At 45.3% G+C, this 14,503-nt stretch overlaps 1 protein-coding gene across 2 annotated transcripts in view; it reads right to left on the bottom strand.

The window, feature by feature from the left end:
- CSNK1G3 (casein kinase 1 gamma 3) overlaps positions 1-14,503 on the bottom strand; it is a 141,765-nt gene that overhangs the window by 91,747 nt on the left and 35,515 nt on the right. For both annotated transcript variants that reach the window (XM_065406893.1, XM_065406894.1), the window contains exon 5: positions 1,176-1,245. In XM_065406893.1, the coding sequence (XP_065262965.1) occupies positions 1,176-1,245 (70 nt within the window). The remainder of the gene's footprint in view (positions 1-1,175; positions 1,246-14,503) is intronic.

The raw sequence follows: 14,503 nt of genomic DNA, 5'->3' as shown, positions 1-14,503 counted from the left end.
AGGGACCAAAGAATTTTTGCTATAAACTGGGGAAGCATCAGTCAGAAGCAATAGGAGGAGAAAGACATGGGTATATTGGTCAATCGCAGGATGACGATGAGCCACCAATGTGATGCGGCCATGAAAAATGCTAATGCAATCCTAGGATGCATCAGGCAAAGTATTTCCAGTAGAGATAGGGAAATGTTACCACCATTATATAAGGCACTGGTGAGACCTCATCTGTAATGCTGTGTGCAATCCTCGTCTCCCAAGTTTAAGAAAGATAAATTCAAACTGAAACAGCTGCAGAGAAGGGCTACTGGGATGATAAGAGGAATGGAGAACCAACCTTCAGAGAGGAGACTTAAGGAGCTTGGCTTGTTCAGCCTAGCAAAACAAAGGATGAGGGGAAATATGATAGATCTCTATAAATACATCAGAGGGATAAACACCAGGGTGGGAGAGGACTCACTTAAGTTAAGGGCCAATTTATCACAAGAACAAATGAATATAAACTTGCCATCATCAAGTTTAGGCTTGAAATTAGAGGAAGGTTTCTAACTATCAGAGGAGTGAAATTCTGGAACAGTCTCCTCCTGCCACACACTAAATGTTCATATGAGCCCTGCTGGCATGCACTAAAAGTTCCCTTGTGCACTTTAATGTGCTCCCATTTCAGAAAGGGTAGATTACTGTACTACGGAATTTTAGTGTGTATCAGAAGGAGCTACGTGGACACTTGGTGAGAAGCAGATTTACACACAAGCTTGCCACAGCTAAGTGTTTGTGCAGACAAGCCCTTAGCACACCAATTTATACCAACAACATCTATAACATCTAAGGTTTGAGTATCTGGAAGCTATATTTTTAATAGGTAAAAAATATCAATTTACAATAAATCAAAAGTTAAATACATATACTCACAATTGTAAAAAAAAGTGTATAAATAGACTACATAATATATTTCCATCAGAGTGAATAAGCCAGTACTGACATGAAAATATTCCAGCAATAAAGTTATATATGAAACCAAACAGCTTTTAGTCTATTTTTTGTTTTGCTGCTATGGCTACCTGCCGATTTAAAAAGATGTTCTTTAAGGACAGTTACACCCCAAGATCAGTCAATTCATGTTTAATCCATTGTCAGTTTTCACATTATTTTACAGTCTGATACACTATATGTATCTTTACCTCCAGATCCTAATTGCTTGTAGAATCTGTATTCCAAGTGTAGCTGTGGTGCTCTGGATTTCATTGGCTCCTGGTTTAAAAAAAAAAAAGCAAACAGAAAGGATTCAACATTTAAAATAAGACAGCTTATCTCAATTACAGTTTTTGAATTATTTACTATCCATTGTTCTAATAATCAATATATAGTTAAGATATCTTTACCAAAAAACAGTTTTACGCTGACAATACTTAGTGAAAATGTACACAGTGCAATGAACTGGTGTTAACAGATTACAGAAGGTTAAGCAGTCCCCATCCAAAACTAATTCTATATTAGATTAAAAAAAACTTGGGTTGCAAAGGCAAGCACTTGAAAGTTAGAAAACGCCAGATTTACAGTTGCCCATGAAATCTTCATTCTGACCTCTGTGTATTGAAGGAGACAGGAATCATGTAGGAAAAAAGTATGTGATCACGTAATTAAGACTTATTCACATGCACAAGGGAGCACAATTAAGCTGTAGAGGTTAACTATAAATCTGACGTTTCCTACCTTTTGAGTGCCTGATTCTGCAAACAAAAAATTTTACCATGTTTTTTTGGTTTGTCTGTTTATTTTTTAAATAAAGTTCTACTGTGTGCAACGAACAACCCCTCATTATGCATCAGTGGGTAATGAAGCCTGAACCTTCATCATTACAGCACAGACTACTAACTCTTGATCTACAGGACCAACTACAATAGCTGATAGCAGGTAAGGCTGTTATCCCAGTGTGTGGGGTGTGTGTGTGTGGGGGGGGGGGGGGACACCACGGGACTCCTGGATCCAGGAGTAGCCCAGAATGACTACGCTTTGTGCTTCTCTTTCCTTCTCCTGCCACCTCCTCCCTGGAAATTTGGGAAGAACATGCCCAGGCTGAGTCCCCCAGGGGCAGCATAGGCCACCAGTGACAGGGGCTGTGCCCAGGGGGTGGAGAGCCCAGCTTGGCTTTCTTCTCCACCCAATCCCTCCATACAGCTGCTCTGGCAGCTCCCAGGTGTTCCCAATACAGCATGTGCTGCTGCAGCAGCAGCTTCTTAGCCCTTTTATGTGTTCTGTTATTTTGGCAAGCTGTCAAAATTTTCCTGAGGAACACATGAAAGAAGGGGAATGGTGATTTTTTTTTTTTTAACAGTTTACAGCTCAGCAAAAGCTGAAAGGAAATTTCATGACAAAAAAAGCATTTCCCTAGTTCGAGGACACTCCTCCCTTTGAGTATCTAAGGTCTTCTGCAAACAATGGAAGAATGAGAGTTTCTCAAAGGAAAGGTACCAAAATCCTTTACAATTGTAAGGGTTCAGCAATCTAAATACAGGAGTTACTACCAGTGAACTTGGTAGATCTGGGATAGTATCACATTTAATATAAACTCAATGTAAGTGAAAATGCTGTTCTATAAAAAAAATTGTGCAAAGCACAAGAAACTGATAATAGCTGTGATCCTTTAGAAGTCATCTTTCAATTATGGGTTATTCGGAGACTTCAGATAAAGCATATCACTTGATCACTGTTACCTACCTGGCATATCTAGTTAAACGAGATAGAAAACTTGGCTATACTGGAGTATCACTGACTAATGTATAGTATAATCCAGTTGTACAGAATATGGTTTCCTCCCAAATGCATGGGATTCAAATTTAGGATCACAAATACACAAGATTAAATAATATAGTTGAAATTTGCTGTGGTAATAGAAGTTTTTTATAAACTATGCAATTCTGCTATAACTAGTATCATATAATGCAATATTAATGTCCCATGAACTGTTATGTGGTATCTTCCTCTTATAAGGGTAAGGAGGTATGTGTGTCTGATCTGCTCAAACACTCAGTACAGAACTGCATTTTCATTGGGGAAAGGAATTCACTTAAATAAAGTGCATGTACCTACTTATCAGACTACAGAGAGTATTTAGAGATTGGTCTCAAAATAAATGGGTGTGTTCCAATTCAATGGTGGATAATTGCTGGGGTAGAATAGTTCTGGGAAACCACCAGAATGGAATGCATTTTCCAAGTGCAAAGCAGCCAAGCAAACCAATCTGAAAGTTCTATACCAACTGAAAATTCCCTTAGTCAAGAGGAAGTCTCCAATGGCCATGTTCTCCAGCTTTAGTGCATTTTACACCATTATCTGATGGATGATTTGAGGGATTAATTATCCATCAAATAATGTATAACATAATATTCTACCAGTTGAAGACTTGCTTTAATACTGGAAAAAAATTGGATAATGTATTTGATGAACAATGTTCAACTATCTCTGCTTCATACACTAAATGCAATTCCTACCGTAGTTCATTTCACATAACAAGTGGTTCCAGTGAGAGAGGACAACGCAGAATTATCTACAGCAGGGGTCTCAAACACGCGGCCCGCAGAGTTATTGGCTGCGGCCCGCCAAGCTCCCCCTGAGTTATTTGCCGCCGCCCTCCCAAGTTATTTCCTGCGGCCACCAAGATCCACTCACCCGCCGCCTCCCCACCCCCACCCCCATGCTGCATCCCCACTCCTCTGCCTACCTCCAGGCGCTTCCCGCTGCCGAGGGAGGGGGGAGGAGCAGGGAGCTACGCACTCAGGGGAGGAGGCAGAGAAGAGGCAGGGCAGGGGGGGGGGATTTGGGGAAGGGACTTTGGGGAAGGGGTTGGAATGGGGGCAGGGAAGGGGTGGGGCCTCATGGAAGGGGTGGAGTGGGTGGGGGTTAGGGGCAGCAGGGGGTGGGGGGGGGGGGGTCAGTGATGCGGCCCTTGGGCCAATGTACTAGTCCTCATGTGGCCCTCGTGGTCATTTGAGTTTGAGATCCCTAATCTACAGAGTGTATTTTGTTTCCATAGGTAATAATTTTGAGAACACACACAGTTGGCTGTAACAGATATCACTGGTAAGATACAAGAGCATAGTTAAAGATAATCTCGCCTTGTCCTTGAACTGTGAATTTAAATATTGTAAAGAAGGTTTTTCTTTACTATCTAAACTCCATCTTAATAAAATTTGCACTAATAGTCTAAAACAATAAAGAACAATTTTGACTACATACAAGAATGCTTAAGTAAGAAATCAAGCACCAGATTTAAAAGCAGAAAAATGTGATTTGTTTTATGAGCTGTTCAAGACATCCTGCGCCAAGACCTAGAACTATAGTCCCAGAGATTTACTGGAGTATGCTGCTGAAGTATTTACCACTACCCTAACTTTTTCTTGATGTTCAAATGCTGACGGATCCAAACAGCACACTGTGCTCTCTCAAAAGAGTCAGGGTGAGCTTTTTCAAGTATATAAGCACAAAACTTCACTATTTTCCATGTGAAAAGTTGCCTCACAAGCCTTGCGGCATTCCTTAGATCATTAGTTTTTTGTGAAGGCTTTCACCAGAGTCAGTTTTACATCCAGGCAGGGCCAGGATTTTTAAAATTATATTCAAGTTGCCACACAAAGGAAAGTGTTCCTTGTTTTCCCTAGATGAGAATGTGTCTCCTTCTGAAGGACAGTCTGGTGGTTAAAACTAGGCTGAACTCTTGGCTCTGCCGCAGGCTTACTACACAACTTTAATCTCTGTCTCAGTTCCCTATCTGAGAAACAGGAAGTGTTCCTTACCTCAAAGAAATGCTGTTTGAATATGAACAACTTTTGTGAGATGCTCACATAAGTTGTGATGAGAGAGACTTTCCTATGTTAAACAGATACACTTGTCAAAAATATTTATGAGTGCTGTGTTTTTATTGCATATTAATTTGTATACACAAAACACACCAGGAAACAAGATATCATTACCTTATTCATTTCCTTCTATAACAATTTGATAAAAGAATTTAAGCACTGCAGAAGACAGTTGCTCACCCAAGTCATAAGAGCAAAGACCCAAGATCTATGTAAAACATTGTCCTATGACAATGTCAAAGTACTCAGCTGCAAATCACTTTGTTTCGACAATTTTTAGCTCCACTACAGCCTCACAGTTCAATGGTAACTGTTACTTGTTGCAGAGTTGCTACATTGTATTCCTTCAGTCTCTTTTGTATATTCTAACAATGCACCAGTCTGACTGCAGGATGGTTTCAGGGAGCAGATTCCCATTGGAGACAGGGGTCATCACACTTGTTGACCACTCATTCCAGGAACCATATCAGCCTGTTAACTTTGTCTGTATTTACAAGTATAAAATAAAAATTAATCCAGGTTCTCTCTGCAGATATTTCAGTATATCATCATTCTGGGCAGCAATAACTGATGATCTCATCTCTAAAAACTTAAATGTCCTTTCTGCCTCCTGGATCCAAAGGGCTCTTCCAACTTCTGGGATAGACTACACTACAGCACTTTTGTTTCCTCTTCATTCTCCTTGGGAAATCATATCTTGCAGAGGTTGAATAGAGACTGAATAAACTGATTCAAGGCTATTGAGGACAAAATAGCAGGAACTTCCTCTCAATCGTTTTGTCAATCTGTTCATTTAGTGATGGAAAGAATTATTATTTTCAGATTGGTGGAGCATTAAGTAGTAATCCTCTTCTACTAGTGTAACTTCAGTTTTTAAAAAATAATTGTCTAGAACATGGTCTAATCAGAGGATCTGCCATACTGTATCAGACTAATTGTCTAGAACAGGGGTCGGCAACCTTTCAGAAGTGGTGTGCCGAGTCTTCATTTATTCACTCTCATTTAAGGTTTTGCGTGCCAGTAATACATGTTAACGTTTTTAGAAGGTCTCTTTCTCTAAGTCTATAATATATAACTAAACTATTGTTGTATGTAAAGTAAATAAGGTTTTTAAAATGTTTAAGAAGCTTCATTTAAAATTAAATTAAAAAGCAGAACCCCCCGGACCCAGGCAGTGTGAGTGCCACTAAAAATCAGCTCGTGTGCCGCCTTCGGCACACGTGCCATAGGTTGCCTACCCCCGGTCTATAAAGTCACATATCCTACTATTACTTTATTACATAAATTGCTCCATTGGCTCTTCAGACAAAATAATGCCTGCCCTAAATAGTTTACGGTGTATGCTTAGATACCGCATGGCAAAGGAAAAACTACTGAGTGTGGGAAACTACTTTAGGTAGTTGTGTATTTATATTGATGGGTCTATTTTTTTAGAATGTTTGTTATGAACTGTAATAGATGTTTATGAATAAAGGTTTTGGGGGAAGCTTATTTGGTTGGTGGTTTAACATGCAGAGAGGGTCATTTTGTGGGAGCAAAAGAGGAGATAATGGAAGGAGTGGGAGAGTCTGAAGTATGACGTATAGCAGGGTAACAAAGGAAATGTGGTTGCCAGAGAGGGACTGCAAGATAATAAAATAAAAATAAACGAATGAAAATGTTAACAAGACAAGGAGTGCACAGTTCAGATGTTCCCAAACTGTGGTCAATGGAGCACTGGCTGGTCACACGATGCTAGTTATGTTCAGATCTTAAACTGAGGCTTTGTGTACATAGGACCAGTTATACCAATATAATCCCCCAAGTAAACACACATTCAGATTTAAGAGTGGCTTTTTTCAGTTTTAAATTTAAACTTCTTCCCAAGTACTAAAATAATGGGGGATGGGGGTGGGGGGGAGGGGCAGGGACAGAATAAGAAGAGCATATTTATCTTTGGGTTACCAGTGAAACAATCTGTTTAATTCACACCTTAGGTTATAAAAAAAAATTCTGTATAGGTAAGGCCCGAGTTTACAGAAAAGTAAAGCTACATGAAATGTTTACCCAGTTTTTTTCCCATACAAGAACTCCAGCAATTTATACAGGGATGTGGGGGATCATAAATGGGAAGGAAGGTGATGATATATTTCTGAACAGGAAAGGAGATTGCTCATGAGAACCTACTAAGATGTGGTCCACACTATGAAAAATTCGTGAATCCCTAAAGTCAGGAGACTGTGGGTGTAAAAGCACTTTCTGCTACTGTCAACCACAGGTAGCTTGCAGGAGAGTGCAAATACCTGATGTTTCAGAAGGTTAAAATAAGTAATTAATTTAACCAGTTGTGCAATGATGTATGTAACATTTAAAAACACTGAAGTTTGCAAATTTTTTCTTTGCTTACATAAAGAGCATAATAAAACATCCTTGTGAAAATTAAAGCATACAACTACACATAGTTAAAAACTCATTTCATGCCAAGAGCACCATCCCCTCCTGAATATCAGTGTGTAATGAGGTGAACTAGGCCCCGAGTCCCCCTGCTGAACACCTCGCAGCCCTGCCATACCCCACCCCAGAAAAGGGCAGTGGAGAGAGTCCTCCAAGTTGCTTAGGCCTGGTCTACACTACGAGTTTAGGTCGACTTTAGCTGCGTTAAGTCGACTTAAACCTGGACACGTTTACACGACGAAGCCCTTTCTTTCGACTTAAAGGGCCCTTTAAACCGGTTTCTTTACACCACCTCGACGAGGGGATTAGCGATAAAATCGGCCTTAGGGGGGTCGGAATTGGGTTAGTGAGGACGGAATTCGACATTAGTGGCCTCCGGGAGCTATCCCACAGTGCTTCATTGTGACCGCTCTGGACAGCACTCTCATCTCAGATGCACTGGCCAAGTAGACAGGAAAAGCCCCGCGAACGTTTGAATTTCATTTCCTGTTTGCTCAGCGTGGAGAGCACAGGTGACCACGCAGAGCTCATCAGCACAGGTAACAGTGATGGAGTCCCAGTCCCAGTCCCAGGATCGCAAAAGAGCTCCAGCCTGGACCGAACGGGAGGTACGGGATCTGATCGCCATCTGGGGAGATGAAGTAGTGCTGGCCGAACTCCGAAACAGTAAAAGAAATGGCAACACATTAGAAAAGATCTCCAAGGCCATGAAGGACAGAGGCCATAACAGGGACGCACAGCAGTGCCGCGTGAAAATTAAGGAGCTAAGGCAAGCCTACCACAAAGCCAGAGACACAAACGGAAGGTCCGGGGCTGAGCCGCAAACATGCCGCTACTACGAGGAGCTGCATGCCATTCTAGGGGGTGCAGCCACCAGTAGCCCAAGCGTGTGCTATCAGTCCCTCTCTGGAGACAGGGAAGCGGGTTCGGCGGACGAGGAAGATGAGGATGGAGAGAACATCATAGATAGCTCACAGCAGCAAGGAAGCGGAGAAACCAGTTTCCCCAACAGCCAGGATATGTTTGTCACCCTGGACCTGGAACCAGTAACCCCCGAACTCACCCAAGACCCTGTGGGCACACAGGGGACCTCTGGTGAGTGTACCTTTGTAAATATTACACATGGTTTAAAAACAAGCGTGTTTAATGATTAATGATTAATTTGCCCTGGCAATCGCGGCCAGTACAGCTACTGGAAAAGTCTGTTAACGTGTATGGGGATGGAGCGGAAATCCTCCAGGGACATCTCCAGAAAGCTCTCCTTCATGTACTCCCAAAGCCTTTGCAAAAGGTTTCTGGGGAGGGCTGCCTTATCCCGTCCGCCATGGTAGGACACTTTACCACGCCAGGCCAGTAGCACGTAGTCTGGAATCATTGCATAACAAAGCATGGCAGCGTATGGTCCCGGTGTTTGCTGGCATGCAGACAACATCCATTCCTTATCGCTCTTTGTTATCCTCAGGAGAGTGATATCATTCACGGTCACCTGGTTGAAATGGGGCGATTTTATTAAGGGGACATTCAGAGGTGCCCCTTCCTGCTCTGCTGAACAGAAATATTCCCCGCTGCTAACCACGCGGTGGGGGGAGGGGTGAAGTGACCATCCCAGAGAATTGGGTGTGTGGGGGAGGGGAGTTAGTTGGGTTTGTGCTGCATGTTAAACCTGAAACCGCAGCCCCTCCTTTTACATTGCAAACCCATTTTAAATGGCCAACCCAACGGGTGCTTGGTATGGTTAATGAGAGCAGTACTGTTTTAAACCATCCCCACTTGTTAACAAGGTTAAAAAAGCCAAAAGACTGTGTCTTACCATGGCTGCCTGCAAGCTGAAATCTGTGGCCTGGAACTGCGTGAGTGATCTCTCACACCAAACAGGCAGGCCCTCAATATAAGAGGAAAAATGCGACCTTGTAACGAAAGCACATGTGCTGTGTGATGCACGGCAAAATCTAAAGTGAAAGAGTGTACCCATTGTTCTCAAAAATGTATCTTTTTTAAACAACTCTCCCTTCTCCTCCACTAGCTGCAAATGTTTCACCTTCACAGAGGCTAGTGAATATTCGAAGAAGGAAGCGAAGGACGCGTGACGAAATGTTCACTGAACTACAGACTGCCTCCCACGCTGACAGAGCACAGCAGAATGCGTGGAGGCAGTCAATGACTGATTTTAGAAAAGCCCAATATGAGCGAGAGGAGAGGTGGCGAGCTGAATCGCTGGCTGAAGAGCAGAGGGTGCGTGCTGAAACGCGGGCTGAAGAGGAGAAGTGGCGTCAGCTTGTACTCAGAAAGCAAGAGTCGATGCTCCGGCTGCTGGAGCATCAAACTGATATGCTCCTGCGTATGGTTGAGCTGCAGGAAAGGCAGCAGGAGCAGAGACCGCCGCTACAGCCCCTCTGTAACCAACAGCAGGAGCAGAGACCGCCGCTACAGCCCCTCTGTAACCAACAGCAGGAGCAGAGACCGCCGCTACAGCCCCTCTGTAACCAACAGCAGGAGCAGAGACCGCCGCTACAGCCCCTCTGTAACCACCAGCCCTCCTCCCCAAGTCCCATTGCCTCCTCACCCAGACGCCCAAGAACACGGTGGGGGGGCCTCCGGCCACCCAATCACTCCACCCTAGATGATTTCCACAGCAATAAGTTTTAAAGTTTTAAAGTGCAGTGTGTCCTTTTCCTTCCCTCCTCCCCCACCCATCCCGGGCTACCTTTGCAATTATCCCCCTAGTTGTGTGCTGCTTCCCTCCTCCCCCACCCATCCCGGGCTACCTTTGCAATTATCCCCCTAGTTGTGTGCTGCTTCCCTCCTCCCCCACCCATCCCGGGCTACCTTTGCAATTATCCCCCTAGTTGTGTGCTCAATTAATAAAGAATGCATGAATGTGAAGTAACAATGACTTTATTGCCTCTGCAAGTGGTGCTTGAAGAGGGGAGGGTAGGGGAGGTTGGGGTGCTTGGTTTACAGGGTAGTAGAGTTAACCGGGTGCGTGGGGGGGGCTGCGATTTCATCAAGGAGAAACAAACAGAAGTTTCACACCATATCCTGCCCAGTCACAAAACTAGTTTTCAAAGCCTCTCTGATGCGCACCGCGCCCTGCTGTGCTGCTCTAACCGACCTGGTGTCTGGCTGCGCGTAATCAGCAGCCAGGCGATTTGCCTCTACCTCCCACCCCGCCATAAATGTCTCCCCCTTACTCTCACAGATATTGTGGAGCGCACAGCAAGCAGCAATAACAATGGGGATATTCTTTTCGCTGAGGTCACAGCGAGTCAGTGAGCTGCGCCAGCGCGCTTTTAAACGCCCAAATGCACATTCCACCACCATTCGGCACTTGCTCAGCCTGTAGTTGAACAGATCCTGACTCCTGTCCAGGCTGCCTGTGTATGGCTTCATGAGCCATGGCATTAAGGGGTAGGCTGGGTCCCCAAGGATCACGATAGGCATTTCAACATCCCCAATGGTTATTTTCTGGTCCGGGAAGAAAGTCCCTTCCTCCAGCTTTCGAAACAGAACAGAGTGCCTGAAGACGCGAGCATCATGTACCCTTCCCGGCCAGCCCACGTTGATGTCGGTGAAACGTCCCTTGTGATCCACCAGGGCTTGCAGCAGCATTGAAAAGTACCCCTTGCGGTTTATGTACTCGGTGGCTTGGTGCGCCGGTGCCAAGATAGGGATATGGGTTCCGTCTATCGCCCCACCACAGTTTGGGAATCCCATTGCAGCAAAGCCATCCACTATGTCCTGCACGTTTCCCAGAGTCACTACCCTTGATATCACCAGGTCTCTCATTGCCCTGGCAACTTGGATCACAGCAGCCCCCACAGTAGATTTGCCCACTCCAAATTGATTCCCGACTGACCGGTAGCTGTCTGGCGTTGCAAGCTTCCACAGGGCTATCGTCACTCGCTTCTCAACTGTGAGGGCTGCTCTCATCCTGGTATTCTGGCGCTTCAGGGCAGGGGAAAGCAAGTCACAAAGTTCCATGAAAGTGCCCTTACGCATGCGAAAGTTTCGCAGCCACTGGGAATCGTCCCAGACCTGCAACACGATGCGGTCCCACCAGTCTGTGCTTGTTTCCCGGGCCCAGAATCGGCGTTCCATGGCATGAACCTGCCCCAGTAACACCATGATTTCCACATTGCTGGGGCCTGTGCCTTGTTAGAGGTCCATGTCAATTTCCTCATCACTATCGTCGCCGCGCTGCAATCGCCTCCTCCTCAGCTGGTCCTCCTGGTTTTGCTTTGGCATGTCCAGGCTCTGCATATACTCCAGGACAATGCGCGTGGTGTTCATAGTGCTCATAATTGCCGTGGTGATCTGAGCGGGCTCCATGATCCCAGTGCTAGCTATGGCGTCTGGTCTGAAAAAAGGCGCGAAACTAGTATCTAAAGACCAGGGGAAGAAGGGAGGGAGGGAGGGAGGGGCGGGCGACTGACGACATGGCGTACAGGTACAGGGAATTAAAATCAAGAAAGGTGGCTGTGCATCAGGGAGAAATACAAACAACTGTCACACAGAATGCCCCCCCCCCCCCGAGATTGAACTCCTAAGCCTGGGTTTAGCGGGCCGTTGATTGGACGGAGGGAGGGGGGAAGGAAATGAATACAGAACAAATCTATTTTTTACATCTTAAGACGACAGTGCAGCATGACTGATAGCCCTCGGCATTTTCTGGGTGCTTGGCAGCAAATACTTGGCAGCAAATAGTATACTACGACTGGTAACCATCATTGTCCAACGAGGACGGTTAAAGGCAAGGGGTTGCTGCTGTGTAGCAATGTAGCCCCACGTGTGCCAGCCACATGTCTGCCAGCACCCAGATCGCCCTCGGCCTTTTCTGGGTGCTTAGCAGACAATACTTGGCAGCAAATAGTATACTACGACTGGTAACCATCATTGTCCAACGAGGACATCTATGAGCATTTCAGGCAACCTGTAAATTTACTTGCTTTCAGACCTGAGGAAAGCTCTTCTTGCAGATCTGCTGAGCACCCAGATCGCCCTCGGCCTCTTCTGGATGCTCAGCAGACAATACTGACAGGACGGTTACCAGTCGTAATAAACCATCTACTGCCAAAAGGCAAGGGGCTGGTGCAATGCAGCCCTACGGCTGCCAGCCCCACAGCTACCAGCATCCCGAGCGCCGATGAAGGCTACTACTCATGCTGCACCGTCTACCGCCAAAAGGCAGTAAGCTGCTGCTGCTGTTTAGCAATGCAGTCCCACGTTTGCCGGCACCCGGAAGACATATGGTGACGGTGAGCTGAGCTGAGCGGGCTCCATGCTTGGCGTGGTATGTTGTCTGCACAGGTAACCCAGGTAAAAAGGCGCGAATCTATTGTCTGCCGTTGCTGTGACGGCGGGGGAGGGGCGTGACGCAATGTACCCAGAACCCCCCGCGGCACTGCTTTGCATCATTCGGGCATTGCGATCTCAACCCATAATTCCAATGGGCGCCGGAGACTCCGGGAACTGTGGGATAGGTACCCATAGGCACCCATAGTGCAATGCGCCGGAAGTCGACGCGAGCCTCGGTACTGTGGACGCGGTCCGCCGACTTCATGCACTTAGAGCATTTTATGTGGGGACACACACAGTCGGCTGCATAAAACCGGTTTCTATAAAACCGGCTTCTATAAATCCGACCTAATTTTGTAGTGTAGACAAGCCCTTAGAGTGGTGGTGTGGGATGCAGCCAGAGAGGGGCAGCAAGGAGCAGTTGAACCGGGTTTAGCAAGCCCATATAAAAGGAGCTGAAGTGCAGAGCAGAGTTCAGTTCTTTGCTGGAGGAATGTGGATGGTGTGCCTGACTGGCTAAGGGAGCTACAGGACCTCGGACAGAACAGTACTGGCAGAGATTGGGGATGGGGATGGGGATGGGGGTGGGGGGGAGGGAGTAAAGGCCAAGAAGGAGCTCTGGGCTGGCCGCTGGGATTCAACAAGGGCCAGGCCCTGAGGTAAGGGTGAAGAACGTGCTGGGGCCATGGGGAAGTGGCTCAGGGAATTGTAGCAGTGACTCAGCTTAGTAGAAGGGACATGGCGGATGGTTGCTATCTTTAGGGTCTATGTAGGGCAGGCCCAGGGCCCCCGTGCCAACTACTGACGAAGTGGCCTGGACTTTCATGCATCCCTGGAAGAGGAACTGAACTGTAGTGGTCCAGCTGGGGCACTACTCTATACCAGAGTGGGGACAATTTGAGGGAGCCCAGAAGGGGCTGAGAGACCACTGAACCAGGGTACTGCGATAGGCCCTGCTGGACTGATTGAGGAGCGAGCACAGAGATAGAGCTGCAAATAAAGCGACGTTACAGAGGGTGCTGAGATAGGCCCCCAAGTTGGACTTATACTGTGGAAGGGGTTTGATTTTTATCTCACATACAGACTGTGTGAGACTCTGCCCAAAGGGCTGAGTTGCTGAAGACTCCACCGCAAGCCAGAGAGAAAGTGCAGGCACATGCACTCGGACAAGAGGATGCTCACGAGAGGTGTCTATACCCATCAACAATAGTGAGAGTTAGAGTTTTGGCCTTAACTTTGAATTTCCTGCCTTTTGTTAGTTTATTATATGTTAACACACTACTTCCTTTGCATTGCTTCAAGTGGTCAAGTAATTATTATAGTTCTGTCTTGCACACTGTAGTAACACACACTAGGGCTTTACCAGTAGTAGGACTCTTTCAGAACTTCTAAAACAAGTTATTTGAAAATGGTTCTTAACGCTTTCTACACAGCTTTAAGTGATGCCGTTGTAAGCTTCAGAGGAATTAGCAAATCAAAACGCTAAAACTGAATTGCCAAAGCACAATCACTTCAGAGGCTGAATGAAATTAATATAAAATATTGAGTTTAAATTACTAAGCTATTTCTATAAATAATTCATAAAGTGGCAATGTTTATGAATGTGGAAACTTGCTCAAAAAAATCCATGAATGAACCAAACAGTATCAGATTTACATTTTTCTTAATCTGGAGTACCATATAATTAGTGTTCCAAAATCACCAATCATGCAAAAGACACTATAAAGGTTTATTGTGATTACACTACCTCAGCAATTATCACATTTTGAACACAGAAAGAACTCAACTTGTACTGGACTTAAAGAGTTTCGGGCATATTTTAAAAGGAAAATTAATTTAAGATAAGGATACACAATTTTGCTCTTTTTCCCCAAAGTTAATTTGGGATGTTTTTTACACCAGTTCCTACTTGTGGAATGAACTTT

The sequence above is a fragment of the Emys orbicularis genome, chromosome 6 (assembly GCF_028017835.1).
Source record: "Emys orbicularis isolate rEmyOrb1 chromosome 6, rEmyOrb1.hap1, whole genome shotgun sequence".
Classification (NCBI taxonomy): Eukaryota; Metazoa; Chordata; order Testudines; family Emydidae; genus Emys; species Emys orbicularis.
The sequence above is the reverse complement of the archived record's forward strand: the minus strand, read 5'-3'. Positions and strand labels throughout refer to the sequence as shown.